Source organism: Salvelinus alpinus, chromosome 17 (assembly GCF_045679555.1).
Source record: "Salvelinus alpinus chromosome 17, SLU_Salpinus.1, whole genome shotgun sequence".
NCBI classification, from domain to species: Eukaryota; Metazoa; Chordata; class Actinopteri; order Salmoniformes; family Salmonidae; genus Salvelinus; species Salvelinus alpinus.
In genome coordinates this window covers 1,413,006-1,428,130 of record NC_092102.1, presented here as the reverse complement: position 1 = coordinate 1,428,130, position 15,125 = coordinate 1,413,006, and the positions used below count along the sequence as shown (strand labels likewise).

Genomic DNA, 15,125 nt, shown 5'->3' with positions numbered 1-15,125 from the left:
GGAATAATGTAGTAACCAAACAAGTGTTAAACAAATCAAAATATATTTTAGATTTCTTAAAGTAGCCACCCTTTGCCTTGATGACATTGGCATTCTCTCAATCAGCTTCACCTGGAAGGCTTTTCCAACAGTCTTGAAGGAGTTCCCACATATGCTAGGCACTTGTTGGCTGATTGTCCTTCAACATCATAGCGATTTATGGTTTTTGAGACTGCACTTGAAGTAACTTTCAATATTCTTGAAAGGTTCTGGATTGACTGACCTTCACTTTGCTAATTTGAGCAGTTCTTGACATAATATGGACTTGGTCTTTTACCAATGATTTCAAGTCTGTATGTAGGCAGCAGCCTCTGTGTTAGGGATGGCTGTTTAACAGGATGATAGTGGGGTGAACAGGCAGTGGCTTGGGTGGTTGTTGTCCTTGATGACATTTTTGGCCTTCCTATGACATCGGGTGTTGTAGGTGTCCTGGAGGGCAGGTAGTTTGCCCCTGTATACCACCCCTACCTTGTCACAACACAACTGATTGGCTCAAACACATTAAGAAGACAAGGCACACCTGTTAATTTAAATTAATTCCAGATAACTACCTCATGAAGCTGGTTGAGAGAATGCCAAGAGTGTGCAAAATTGTCATCAAGGCAAAGGGTGGCTAATTTGAAGAATCTCAAATATAAAATATATTTGGATTTGATTACCATTCCATATGTGTTATTTCATAGTTTTGATGTCTTCACTATTTTTCTACAATGTAGGAAATAGTAAAAATGAAGAAAAACCCTTGAATGAGTGGGTGTGTCCAAACTTTTGACTGGTACTGTATATCCTAGCCTACCTCTTTCAGGTAATACATTCAATGTAGTATTAGCCAAAACATTTATCTAATGAATGTTGCGTTATGCATAATAAGCTTCTAACTTAAAGCCTTGGTCTCTTGCACAATACGCACGCACCTGTGTTCCGCTGGCCTCACCTTAAAAAACGTTCCTTAGATCTTGGAGTCTCATGCAGGAAAAGCTAGACTAGAATAACTTGCCGGACATTTTTTGTTGTTGCACTTCTTATACTGTACCAATAGACTAATCGAAGAGGGACGCTTGCTCTTGTTTGCTTAAATGTTAAATACAGCAACCAATAGAACTCATGGGTAGTTTGAAAGAAGAGCGAACGCGCAATGGCGGTAGACTATAGCAGTTATTTATTCAGACCCATAACCATTCAATCTTCGAGAAGAGAAGTGAAAGCTGTCTGCATCTAATTCTAGTCCTATATTATTCAAGCATGTCATTGCAATGATGAAGACAACAAAACGTATTTCATTAAACTGAAGAAGAAATGAACGACTGAAGCAACAATAGAGAGAGAAAGAGGTAGGCAGGCTAATAACATTAGGGAAAATATTATGAAGGTGTCACGTTCCTGACCTGTTTTCCCTTGTTTTGTATTTATTTAGTATGGTCAGGGCGTGAGTTGGGTGGGTTGTCTATGTGTTGTTTTCTATGTTGGGGTTTTGTGTGTTCGGCCTGGTATGATTCTCAATCAGAGGCAGCTGTCAATCGTTGTCCCTGATTGAGAATCATACTTAGGCAGCCGGGGTTTCACGTGTGTTTTGTGGGTGTTTGTTCCTTGTTAGTGTTTCGCCACACGGGACTGTCACGGTAGTTTCATTTTGTTATTTTGTATCGCATATTTGTTTTCGTGTTATTAAATTACCATGGAAACCAACCACTCTGCATATTGGTCCGATCCTTCTCGCCTCTCCTCGTCCGATGAGGAAGACGATATAGACTATCGTTACAGAAGGTATATATGCGGCTGCTACTTATGCAAATATAGGCACTATTTCAAAATCTAAAATAACATTTTTAGAGTAACTTTTTAGGCAGCATGTGCTGCACCAGAATCGCATGTTCTCTCAGCTTTATCATGGTTTTCAACAATGTGCGTAAATCCAGTCATATAACACAATACAGTAATACAATACAGTACAGTAATACAGTTCACACTCAAAAAGATCAGCCCACTGGAGCTTGTTTCATTTCTTTACCCAAGAGAGCATATAGCTAGCTACATCTATATTGGGGCGGCAGGGTAGCCTAGTGGTTAGAGCGTTGGACTAGTAACCAAAATCCCCGAGCTGATAAGGTACAAATCTGTCGTTCTGCCCCTGAACAGGCAGTTAACCCACTGTTCCTAGGCTGTTATTGAAAATAAGAATTTGTTCTATAACTGACTTGCCTAGTTAAATAAAGGTCAAATAAAAATATAAGCTTTTCTGTTTTTCTGTCGTGCATAATACGCAGTAGCCTATATATCATATATGTATTGGATAATGACACAATCATTTGTTCTTTTTTGGGTTTGGGATTATAAAATTACTTTTTAATGTAGGGCTCATAAAATGTATTTACTGTATGGCTCATCAGGCTCAGGTAGCATCAGCCTTGAATTTTAGCTCTAATCTAATCTCAGACATAGGCCTATTTATATGCTTTATAATGCTTTTAAATGACACTTCCGTTTTTTCCGAGAAACACCGGGTTATCCGGGAGAAAAGTGATTTATTCTCGGGATGGAACATTTGTAAAATAACGGGGAAATGTTCTTCCTTCGTGTCAGTACTGTATGTCTGTCATGCTATCTGCTATTGTCACGCTCGCTATCCTCAAACTCCCTGTCATAAATCGACCAAGGCGCAGCGTGCATGTAGTTCCACATCTTTTAATGAAAGTGAAACCGAAACAACCAAAAAAAACACAGGTAAACAGCAAAGAACGTGACGCAACCGAGGTGCACACAAACACACACGGAAAATAATTACCCACAAAACACAGGTGGGAAAAGGCTACCTAAGTATGGTTCTCATCAGAGACAACGATAGACAGCTGCCTCTGATTGAGAACCACACCCGGCCAAACACATAGAAATAGAAAATCATAGAACATAGACTGCCCACCCAAATCACACCCTGACCAAACCAAAATAGAGACATAAAACGCTCTCTACGGTTAGGGTGTGACAGCTATAAAGGACTTTGCAGTGCATTGTTTGGTATAAATGTTCTGCTTCATCAATCAACATGTGACTCAGAAGATCTATTATATTTTGCCATCATATTAGGTTGGTAGATGGTGTTTGATGTGATGCACTGGATCAGCATACAGAGGCTAATCCCTAAGACATTTTACAAACTCTTTTGTTTCTAAAACCACTATTGGTCCAGAGGTGGCCGGTTGACCTCAACTGATGCTTTAGATTATTGCTTGCCCAGTTTGAGGGGTGTGTGTGGTGTTCAAGTCCATTTGTGTTACCTGTCGATTGTCTTTGCGTCCGAATCACTTGAGTCGGGTTGTTATTAATTGTTCACACTCTCTCTCATATCCCCTCCCTCTTTCTCTCACCTCTTGCAGTAACCTCATTGTTTTCCCACCTACCTGTGACTCTCTGTTCTCAGTGCCCTTTCTGGAATCCCCAAAGTATGCTCCCAAAAGAGGAGAGAGTGCACGCACGCTCCCTCTCCTCATGGCTCACCCCTACCCCCTCCTGCGTGCTAACAGTGATAACAGCATGACCCTGCCTGACCCCATGGCCCTATCCAACAAGGCTGCTGGAGCCAATCCCACCCCTGGACAGGTACTGAGAGACACAGTATGCAGATGTAGTAGGAGATTGCAACTGTATGGTTTATTGGGGAGCTATGCTCTTAGTTACTTTGGGATGTTAACCAATGAATTGTGAGTTTGGGTCTGTGCAAGTCTCAACACAATTCTATATTTCATCCTGTGTGTGTGTGTGTTCCCTCTCTGTCTAGGCTCGCAGGGCCTCTGTGGGTGTGAGGAGCTCCAGCAGTCCCAGGGCCCGTACCCGCTCCCCGTCGCGAGGAGGAGGGCAGAGCGACACAGAGGAGAGGCATCAAAGCAAACCACAGCGCGGCAGACAGGGGTGAGAACATATTGGAGGGAGAGACTGTAATAATGTGCATATCCAAAAAGTGATGTTTTAACATGCCTTTCGGTTGTCTACAGCCAATGGGGCTGTTACCAGCTTTAAAGTTTCCACAACTGTTATTCTCGTAGTGTAAACCACTGTCATGAGCCATTTCTTGTCCCTCTATCTCCGCTACTGGTATCCCCAGGTGTTGTTCCATGATACACAAACTCTTCCTCTGTCTTTCCTCTTGCAGTGCGACCTCAGCGGGTAGTGGCGGATGGTCGGCTGGGGGTCAGATGAGGCATATGTATAGTGCGGTCCCAGGGCGAGTGTACATGGCCACGAGGGCCTACACTGCCCACGGAGAGAAAGAACTCAGCATCAACAAAGGAGACAAAGTCAAAGGTAAAGAGAGATTCAGAGAGGAGTGGGTTTTTGGAGTGCCACTGTGTTGATTGTAAAGTCGTGATGCACCCCTCTTCTCTTTGCTTTTAATTATCTTATGCTTTTGATCTCTCTCTCTCTCTCTCTCTCTCTCTCTCTCTCTCTCTCTCTCTCTCTCTCTCTCTCTCTCTCTCTCTCTCTCTCTCTCCTTCCTTCTCTCAGTGTTGAGTGTTGGAGAGGGGGGGTTCTGGGAGGGCACAGTGAAAGGTCGTACAGGCTGGTTCCCCTCAGATTGTGTGGAGGAGGTGGGTCCTCCCAGTAAGGACAATCGATCAGGTGAGACAACACCACCCAACCTTATAGAAACCAAATACAACTATGTGCTCAGACAAAGACACAATCCTCACTCGCATCGCATCAGCTCAGACAAACACCAAGCAAAATCCCTCTACAGATGCTAACCCCGCGTTTACTGAATGACTCATTTTGTCTTCATTCAGTTGCCAACATTCTATTGACTGCAGGACATCCTCACAATGTTACATGCAGCAGGGCATGTATCACACCCACCCAGTAACATTAATAGCACACCACCACAACAACCAACTTGATCATTGTGTGTGTCAGAGGTGATGCAGTGGAATACAAAAGTATACAAAGACACACTGAGTACACAAATAGTGGAACACGAAGACACGAAGAAAAAAAAAACACATTAATATAAATGTAACACATGAACTCTTTGGGTTCCAGAGACGCGCAGTGAGAAAGCCAAGAGGAAGCTGTTTCGTAATGTCACCATGGGAGCATATGATGGCGTGGATGGCCCCAGGTAAGACTGGACTTGATAGAAACTTGTCGTCTGCTGGCCCTCAGGGACTAGACGTATCGATGAATGACCTGACGCAAAGTCCTTTTTACCCCTGGGACTCATGGTCACCATGGTCACCAAGTTCTAAGGGTGGAGCAATAGTGAAGTAATGAAGGAACAGAAGAGAAGGGGCTAGGGGAAATCACTAGCTAACTATGCTAAGATTGAATACCCAGTACTAATCGTGCTCTGCAGCCCTAATGATTCTCAGTAGGACACATCCAGTAAGATTAGACATGATTTACTTTAATGTTCTAGCTGTGTTTTGTCACTTGTGTAGGTGGACAGCTAGAATCGGCTAATTCGTTTGTGTTTCTGATGGGTGTGTTTCTGGGTTGAGAACTGGAGGAAGGTGTGTGTCGGGTGAACCTGAAGTGATTGCTTGTTTACGCTATTGTTCAGCTGTATTAAGACCATGCGAGCGCTAAAAGCGCTGAAGTCGACACGTCCGTTCAATTCTACTTCTTGTACGTCTAGCACACAAAGTTGCTTGACTTTCTGCTCGTTCATCTGGCCAAAATCAAATCATATCAAATTGTATTTGTCACATGAGCCCAAATACAACATTTCACATTACAGTGAAATGCTTACTTACAAGCCCTAACCAACAATGCAGTTTAAAAAATAAAATGTAAAAATACCTTAAAAAAAAGAAGGATAAGAAATAAAAGTAACAAAGAATTAAAGAGCAGCAGTAGAATAACTGGGGCGTACAGAGTCAACGTGCAAGGGCACCGGTTAGTAATATGAGGTAATATGTACATGTAGGTAGAGTTATTAAAGTGACTATGCATAGATAATAACAGAGAGTAGCAGCAGTGTAAAGGGGGGCAATACAAATAGTCTGGGTGGCCATTTGATTAGATGTTCAGGAGTCTTATGGCTTGGGGGTAGAAGCTGTTTAGAAGCCTCTTGGATCTAGACTTGGCACTCCGGTACCGCTTGCCGTGCGGTATCAGAGAGAACAGTCTATGACCAGGGTGGCTGGAGCCCAACTTGTGTTGTCCCTGCTCACATGACCAATCACCCCTGCAAATTCGCCCTTCCAGTCCTGCTTATTTTCCCTGTTAAAAATAATGCCATAAATGTTGACGATGGATTCCTTCTCCACCATTGCATCTGTCTAATCCGCTAGCGTCAAGCTGCAGTCCAGCCCCAGACAGCTGCAGTTGTGGTGTGCATCATGAGGGCTAACAGTGCTGTGTGTGTGTGTGTGTGTGTGTGTGTGTGTGTGTGTGTGTGTGTGTGTGTGTGTGTGTGTGTGTGTGTGTGTGTGTGTGTGTGTGTGTGTGTGTGTGTGTGTGTGTGTGTGTGTGTGTGTGTGTGTGTGTGTGTGTGTGTGTGTGTGTGTGTGTTTGCGTGTGTGCGTGTCTCTACGCGTGTGTGAGCGTGCGGCACAACATCCTGATGATGAGTCTTTGGAGGCGATGAGCGTTCGTTCGGTCAATCGGGAAGTGTGAGGAGGGACTCCACGCCCCCAGGGTTTTGGGCTTACAACGTGTAGCTGACATTGGCCGTGTGCTAAGAAGCTCTTATTATCAGTCACAATGTCACTGAGCTTAATACAGGTTCACTGGTATTTGGCTATGTGAATAATGGCCAGTGACTCAGACGGTGAATGACGTCTGTGTGAAGAGAGAGTGCATGTAGACATGTGTGTAGTACAGTGGTGGTTATGTTGCCGATTTGTAATACAGTAGCATTTTGATCCGGATCCAGCTCCAGATGTACGGCTGCTGCTACCCACTGCGTTTGTGTGTTTGGGAGAATGTCAATGAGATTTTTGAGTGGGTTTTGTTCGAATTTGAATGTCGCAAGTGCTGTTATGTGCATGTGTGTGTCTGTATTTGCAGATTAGGAAATCTCTCTGGAGTGGAAATCAGCTGTTTGTGAATCTGCCAGAAACCAGTCAGTGGATGTTCAAGGAAACACACCATCCCTGCTGCCTGTTACCCCACCCCCCTTCCCCCACCTGCAAAAGCATCTCTTTTCTCTCCCTCTTTTATGCTAAACCACCACTCTCTCTTTCCCTCCCCCTTCCCTTTTTTCACATCCAGCGTTCTCTCCCTCCTCTCTCTTGCGCTCTCTCTCCTTGTCGCAGAGAACCATCTCTGTAGCTTTCCCTTTCTTTCTTTCTTTCTTTCACTCTCCCTCCCTCTCTCCTCCTCTCTCTCTCTACTCTCTCTCTCTCTCTCTTTCGCACTGTCTTAAGCATGCAGGGTGTAGACGTGCTAGGCCAGCGCTCGCTCTCTCCTCCCTCTTCTCATCTCTCTCTCCTCCTCTCCTCCACTCTCGCGGCTCTCTCTGGCTGTGCTCTCGCCGGCAGAGCGAGAGGCGGAGGGAGAGGAGGGGTTGGAGGAGAGGAGGGGGGAAATGGCAATGGGGGGATGCGGAGAGAGAGATCTGTCTCTCTCTCTCTCCCTCTCTTCTTCGTGGCCGTCACTGGGCCCCAGAAACAGGAGCGTGTGGTTCATTTACAGGTAGCCGCTGTTTCCTCATTCATTGCCTGGCTATGGATGTGAGGAGAGGACAATGGAGAGAGGGGAGAGGTAGATGCAACAGAGAGGCCGTGGATTTGAAAGGCGGATTAATAAGCTATGTATTGTGTGTGTGTGTATTTGTATTGTGTCTGTGTGTATTTGTGTATTTGTGTGTGTGTGTGTGTGTGTGTGTGTATATATATGTGTGTGTGTGTGTGTGTGTTAAATCATCTTTTTCCAGTGTGTGTGTGAACATTTGTGTGTGACGGAAGTGGCTATTGAATGGAGGCTCTGACTGCAGCATGTTTATCTCTGTTTCTCCCCTCTCATGTATTTCTGAGTGTAGTCTGAGAGCATGCTGCAATGTCAGCTTATATATTGCCATATCTCATACATTGTGTGTTCCATCTGTGTTTGTACCACTAACCTATAGGATGATAATTGTTTTATAGAAAGGGCGAGAGTGGACACACTAAGTGGTTTGTTTGTGATTTCCTTCATGTGAGTGTGTAAGTGGGTGCGAGCGCACAGTCACCGTGCGTGTCACTGTGGTTGAGTGTCGTTGTGGGAGTAGTTCATCTGTGTCCGTGTCCCTGGATTGTGTCTGCGTGTATGTGTCATTGTGTCTCATGGTTTAATTGTATGTCTGTAAATGTAGAAGATGAGTATGTAAGTACGTATGACTACAATGCTGCTTCTTCTGTACAATCCTGGAAGCTACAGAGGATGATTCAGGAGTCAGAAGGGAGCGCACATGTAGGCTACTGTAATATGTGGATGTATACTGTGACCACTGTGAGTGTCACACTGGCCAATGGTGAATTCATGTAACGTAGAAGCAGTCGATATGCACATATAACAGGAACGACGGGGGTTAAATGGTACAGACTATTTCAAAGAACCACAGTGTCATACTTACCTACCTCTGTTGCCTTGGGGATGAAATGATACAAACCAGCCATTTGAGCACACTGCTACATGTAGATGTGTATCCTTTGAGAGGGAATGCACGAAGGAGAAGGGATGAGAGAAAAGGAATGAAGTGTGAACAGCAGATGGATGGAAGGCGGCTTTTTGCGTTGGCGAAACCGTAACGTTGACAGTGTGGCGACACACAAGGGACGGATGAAAGGGGACAGTACAAACTGTAGACCTCAGTATGAGAAGTGAACAGGGGTTTCTTCGGCTTTGTAATGGATCCCATGTACTGCCTGCTCACACCGAGTTCAGCAACTCCCAGATTAGCAAAGACTCTCATCCTCAGCCGTGTTCTACCTTGGTGGATTTGCACAGTCGATTGGACGCCGTGTCAGTTTGAGTTTATCCGAGCATCTAATGCAGAAAAACGAAGCTCCGGAATAAAATACTGGGATTTCAACCCAATGGATTCAACCACAAGTCATACAGTGACCGGATTCAACCACAAGTCATACAGTGACCGAAGAGCCAGACATCCTAATGGAGTTGCAAAACAGCATGTAAAATTGAGACCTTTAAAATGAATGGAGATGGAGACCCTGTCGTTGTATATGGCTGTTAAGTCTGAGGTTACAGTGTGCACTGAGCTCGTAAAACAGTGTGAATTGAGACCCGGCAGGCTTTACAGCGTGAATTGGAGACACTGTTGTTGTAGTACAGTATAGAGCTCATGTAGAGCTCCTGTATTCACTGAGCTCTACATGAGGGAAAACCGCTGTCAGGCAGCCATAAATCTGACAGGCAACAGAAGTCCCAGACATGGCAATGGAGCAATGACCAACTCGTAACCCTGTGCCGTAAAACTAATCCTACCATATCATAACAAATGTCAACCATCGATGAAAAACAGCATATGTCATTATGAAGAGCGATGACTAACTGCTACTCAAACGTAGATCCCTACCTGTACATCATAGATCCCTACCTGTACATCATAGATCCCTACCTGTACATCATAGATCCCTACCTGTACATCATAGATCCCTACCTGTACATCATAGATCCCTACCTGTACATCATAGATCCCTACCTCTACATCATAGATCCCTACCTCTACATCATAGATCCCTACCTCTACATCATAGATCCCTACCTCTACATCATAGATCCCTACCTGTACATCATAGATCCCTACCTGTACATCATAGATCCCTACCTCTACATCATAGATCCCTACCTGTACATCATAGATCCCTACCTGTACATCATAGATCCCTACCTCTACATCATAGATCCCTACCTGTACATCATAGATCCCTACCTGTACGTTATAGATCCCTACCTCTACATCATCAAGTGGAGAAGTAGGATGAGAGGTAACCAAGTTAGCTAGTGCAGTGAAAGCTTGAAGAAAGCCAATGCAGTATTACAGGTGTGTTTATAAGTTCCCATTAACAGTGAAGTGTCTATGCAGCATTTTTTTTTAAATGTACATTCCCACGTGCTTCCTGGCGCTAGTCAGCATTATGCTGGATTATGGAGAGGTCTCTCCAGTACACTCCTCCTCGCCCATCATGACACCGACTCTACCCTGGTTTGACGAGTGTCTTTGTATGGTGGTGCTCTTTGTATGACATGCCTCAAGCCCCCCCATCTTTTGGTGCAGTGTGATTTCATAATGTGATGCAGTATAGCTGTCTCCCAGATTCAGAAATGCTTTATTTGCATGACAATGAGGCTTTCTGTTACTAAAGAAGTCATATAGCTTGCTCTCTCTTGCTCGTTGCCCCCCCCCCCCCCCCCTCTCCCTCCTCCCCTTCCTCCTTATTCTCTCTAAGTGACTACATCATTAAGGAGAAGACAGTGCTCCTGCAGAAGAAAGACAATGAGGGCTTTGGCTTTGTGCTTCGGGGAGCCAAAGGTGAGTGAGTGCCTCTCCTCCAAAATACCCCTGGATGTCTCCTATCTCCAGCTTCCACAGTCCTCTACTCTTCTATATGTTTAACTTTCACCTCTCGCATTTCCTCTTACCCATTTCTTCCATCCTATCTCCCTGCTTCCACTTTAACGCTATTTTATTACTTCTCTCCCTTATCCTCTTGTTCTTGACTTGTCTCTCTGCAGCCCAGACTCCTATAGAGGAGTTCACGCCGACCCCAGCATTCCCCGCGCTGCAGTACCTGGAGTCTGTGGATGAGGGCGGTGTGGCCTGGAGGGCTGGCCTAAGGATGGGGGACTTCCTTATTGAGGTATGGATCCCTGGAAAGGCTTGTCATTCTGAGAGTTTATGCAGGACTGGAAATCAACATGGGATCAACTTTTGTACGGACTATCAAGTTGTAGATTTTTTAATTTGTTTTCAGTTTGAACTCAAACAGTGCAGTATGAGAGTTTAGTCTTGTTGCCAGCCCGTGTTATCTCTCGCTCTCTCTCTCTCTCTGTGTGTGTGTGTGTGTGTGTGTGTGTGTGTGTGTGTGTGTGTGTGTGTGTGTGTGTGTGTGTGTGTGTGTGTGTGTGTGTGTGTGTGTGCGTGTGCGCGTGCGCGTGCGTGTGCGTGTGTGTAGGTCAATGGTCACAATGTCGTGAAGGTGGGCCACAGGCAGGTGGTCAACATGATCAGACAAGGTGGCAACACTCTGATGGTCAAGGTTGTCATGGTGGCCCGCAACCCAGAGACAGAGGAGACCAACCCTGAGAAGAAAGGTATACTAGCATCGCAGTAAACAGTAATGATTGTTTACAACGGGTGTATGTTTATAACACACTAGTCAGAAAGTAAGTGCGTGTTTGATCCTTCTCCTTTGGCAGTCCCCCAGCAGGCTAAGAGGCTGACTCCTCCTGCCATTGCCCTGCGCTCCAAATCAATGACATTAGAGCTGGAAGACATGGGTAAGACAATTGAAGAAGGAGGGTTGGGAAGCATGAAAACCACGGAGAAAAGGAAAAGAAAAGGATTGTTCACATTCTCACCCATAGAATTTTTGTTGTTGTTGAAAAAGTCCATTAAATATTAAAAGTGAGTTGATGCAGGGAGCCTTGGGGACTTAACTGGTATAGGTACGGATTCTTTTTCTATTTACCAATGGCTTAATGAGGAGGACTATACTATGGAGATAAATGTCCTCTTTCAAGTGAATGTATGGACATTTGCTCTGTGTGGGAAAGATGGAGAGTCGTTCACATTCCGGAAACACCACATTATGCAATGGCATAACATAACCTCTGCTCCATTTCTTCTTTTTCGGCTAAATCAAATGGATGACAGTGGAGAAAGGTGGGAAAAGGTTGAGTTGTGTATCATCATTGTCACCATCCGTGTTAAAGTATGTGCTGTATTCATTCATGTTGTTTTGTGATATTACAGAGATGGCGACAATAGCAGTCTCGGGTACACTGTCAGAGCATAATATGATTACCTTATTTTCTCTAATATGCTGCAGCTGCCTCTCCGTGGAAAAAGAAAGCAGGTGAATATCTCGCTTATCATTACCTTCATCAGCCCTTAGGCCCCCATTCAAAATCAGTCTGCTCAGGTCCTATGAATACACTGCCTCTGCTTTTCAGAGTACGAGTCCTCCCAGGTGCCTGATAAGAAGAGGACAGTCTATCAAATGGCACTAAGTAAGATCTGACCCCTGTCCCCTTTTGTGTTTCAAGAGGCCATCTTTGCTTTTAATTGTCTTATGCTTTTGATCTCTCTCTCTCTCTCTCTCTCTCTCTCTCTCTCTCTCTCTCTCTCTCTCTCTCTCTCTCGATCTCTCTCTCTCACACACACATACACACACACACACTCTCTCTCTCTCTCACTCTCTCTCACACACTCTCTCTCACTCTCTCACACACACATACACACACACACACACTCTCTCTCTCTCTCTCTCTCTCTCTCTCTCTCTCTCTCTCTCTCTCTCTCTCTCTCTCTCTCTCTCTCTCTCTCTCTCTCTCTCTCTCTCTCTCTCTCTCTCTCTCTCTCTCTCTCTCTCTCTCTCTCTCTCTCTCTCTCTCTCTCTCTCTCTCACACACACACACTCTCTCTATCTCTCTCCTCCCGTTTTCCCTCTCTCTCACACATGCATACGCGCAAACTCTCTCTCTCTGTCAGATAAACTGGATGAGATCCTGGCAGCAGCTCAGCACACGATTGCGTCAGACGGACAGGGGCAGCGGGGTCACGGGGGGAAGAGAGAACGAACCAAGAGCATCGCCCCCAATGAGGTACTGCATCATTCTCAGCATTGTTAGTGCCACTAACAATGTTAGCGCCACTAACAAATGTATTTTTCTTAAAACTGCATTGTTGGTTCAGGGTTTGTAAGTAAGCATTTCACTGTAAGGTCTGCACCTGTTTTATTCGTTGCATGTGACAAATGCAATTTGATTTGATTTGATTTTAATCAATTACATTTTTGATGGGAGAATGTTGCAGAGTGTAGTGTAAATGCTTATTTTAGACTGGATCATGTTGATGAATTGTATTGTATTGTTGTATGTTTTAATTCTGTAATGTAATGACTGTTGCTGCCTTCTTAGCCAGGTCTCCAATGAAAAAGAGACTCTGGGTCTCAATGGGCTTTTCCTGGTTAAATAAAGGTTAAATAAAAAATATAAAAAAATATAAAAAAACACTCTACCATCAAATCAAAGTTTATTGGTCACATAAACATGGTTAGCAGATGTTATTGCGAGTGTAGCAAAATGCTTGTGCTTCTAGTTCCGACAGTGCAGTAATATCTAACATGTAATCTAACAATTCCACAACTACCTAATACACACAAATCTAAGTGAGGAATGGAATACGAATATATACATATAAATACATGAATGAGCAATGACAGAGCGGCATAGAGAAGATGCAATAGATGGTATAAAATACAGTATAACATATGAGATGAGTAATGCAAATATGTAAACATTATTAAAGTGGCCAATGATTTCAAGTCTGTATGTAAGCAGCAGCCTCTCTGTGTTAGTGATGGCTGTTTAACAGTCTGATGACCTTGAGATAGAAGATGTTCTTCAGTCTCTCGGTCTCAGCTTTGATGCACCTGTACTGACCTCGCCTTCTGAATGGAAGCAGGATGAACAGGCAGTGGCTCGGGTGGCTGTTGTCCTTGAGGATCTTTTTGGCCTTCCTGTGACATCGGGTGTTGTAAGTGTCCTGGAGGACAGGTAGTTTGCCCCCGGTGATGCGTTGCGCAGACCGCACCACCCTCTGGAGAGCCTTGCGGTTGTGGGCGGTGCAGTTGCTGTACCAGGAGGTGACACAGCCCGACAGGATGCTCTCAATTGCGTGTCTGTAAAAGTTTGTGAGGCTTTTAGGTGACAAGCCAAATTTCTTTAGCCTCCTGAGGTTGAAGAGGCACTGTTGCGCCTTCACCACACTATCTGTGTAGGTGGACCATTTCAGTTTGTCCGTCGATGTCGATCGGGAGGTGCTCCCTCTGCTGTTTCCTGAAGTCCACGATCATCTCCTTTGTTTTGTTGACGTTGAGTGAGAGGTTGTTTTGCTACACCACACTCTGAGTGCCCTCACCTCCTCCCTGTAAGCTGTCCCGTTGATGTTGGTAATCAAGCCTACTACTGTTGTGTCGTTTGAAAACTTGATGATTGAGTTGGAGGCGTGCATGGCCACGCAGTCATGGGTGAATAGGGAGTACAGGAGGGGGCGGAGCACACACCCTTGTGGGGCCCCAGTGTTGAGGATCTGCGAAGTGGAGATGGTGTTACCTACCTTCACCACCTGGGGGCGGCCAGTCAGGAAGTCCAGGACCCAGTTGCACAGAGCGGGGTTGAGACCCAGGGCCTCAAGCTTAATGATGAGCTTGGAGGGTACTATGATGTTGAATTCTGAGCTATAGTCAATGAACAGCATTCTTACATAGGTATTTCTCTTGTCCAGATGGAATAGGGAAGTGTGCAGTGTTATGGCGATTGCATCGTCTGTGGACCTATTAGGGCGGTAAGCAAATTGAAGTGGGTCTAGGGTGACAGGTAAGGTGGAGGTGATATGATCCTTGACTAGCCTCTCGAAGCACTTCATGATGACAGAAGTGAGTGCTACGGGGCAATAGTAATTTAGTTCAGTTACCTTTGCCTTCTTGGGTACAGGAACAGTGGTGGCTATCTTGAAGCACGTAGGGACAGCAGACTGGGATACGGAGAGATTGAAACTGTCCGTAAACACACCAGCCAGCTGGTCTGCGCATGCTCTGAGGACACGGCTAGGGATGCCATCTGGGCCGGCAGCCCTGCGAGGGTTAACACGTTTAAATGTCTTACCCACTTCGGCCACAGAGAAGGAGAGCCCACAGTCCTCGGTAGCGGGCCACGTACCATGACTGTACTTGCAGAACCTACTGACCCTAGGGATCATACCCTCAATTCAGTGACTGTGTCTGCAATGCTGGATGTGAAATAGACCTCACAGCCTAGGATATTAACTCATTGCTTTCTCCATATTGCGTTATATCACTTTTACTCTCAATGCAAGTGTAATGCGCCGTCACTTTTTCCCCGTTCTCCACATCTCTCCCTGTGTGTCT

The 15,125-nt window shown here is 45.0% G+C and overlaps 1 protein-coding gene across 1 annotated transcript in view; it reads left to right on the top strand.

The window, feature by feature from the left end:
- LOC139541937 (SH3 and multiple ankyrin repeat domains protein 1-like) overlaps nt 1-15,125 on the top strand; it is a 60,775-nt gene that overhangs the window by 40,282 nt on the left and 5,368 nt on the right. Inside the window, exons 12-24 of the mRNA XM_071346851.1 lie at nt 3,455-3,633; nt 3,812-3,942; nt 4,184-4,335; nt 4,537-4,650; nt 5,068-5,146; nt 10,422-10,504; nt 10,708-10,832; nt 11,148-11,286; nt 11,392-11,472; nt 11,849-11,857; nt 12,024-12,050; nt 12,148-12,204; nt 12,686-12,798. Of these exons, the coding sequence (XP_071202952.1) occupies nt 3,455-3,633; nt 3,812-3,942; nt 4,184-4,335; nt 4,537-4,650; nt 5,068-5,146; nt 10,422-10,504; nt 10,708-10,832; nt 11,148-11,286; nt 11,392-11,472; nt 11,849-11,857; nt 12,024-12,050; nt 12,148-12,204; nt 12,686-12,798 (1,289 nt within the window). The remainder of the gene's footprint in view (nt 1-3,454; nt 3,634-3,811; nt 3,943-4,183; nt 4,336-4,536; nt 4,651-5,067; nt 5,147-10,421; nt 10,505-10,707; nt 10,833-11,147; nt 11,287-11,391; nt 11,473-11,848; nt 11,858-12,023; nt 12,051-12,147; nt 12,205-12,685; nt 12,799-15,125) is intronic.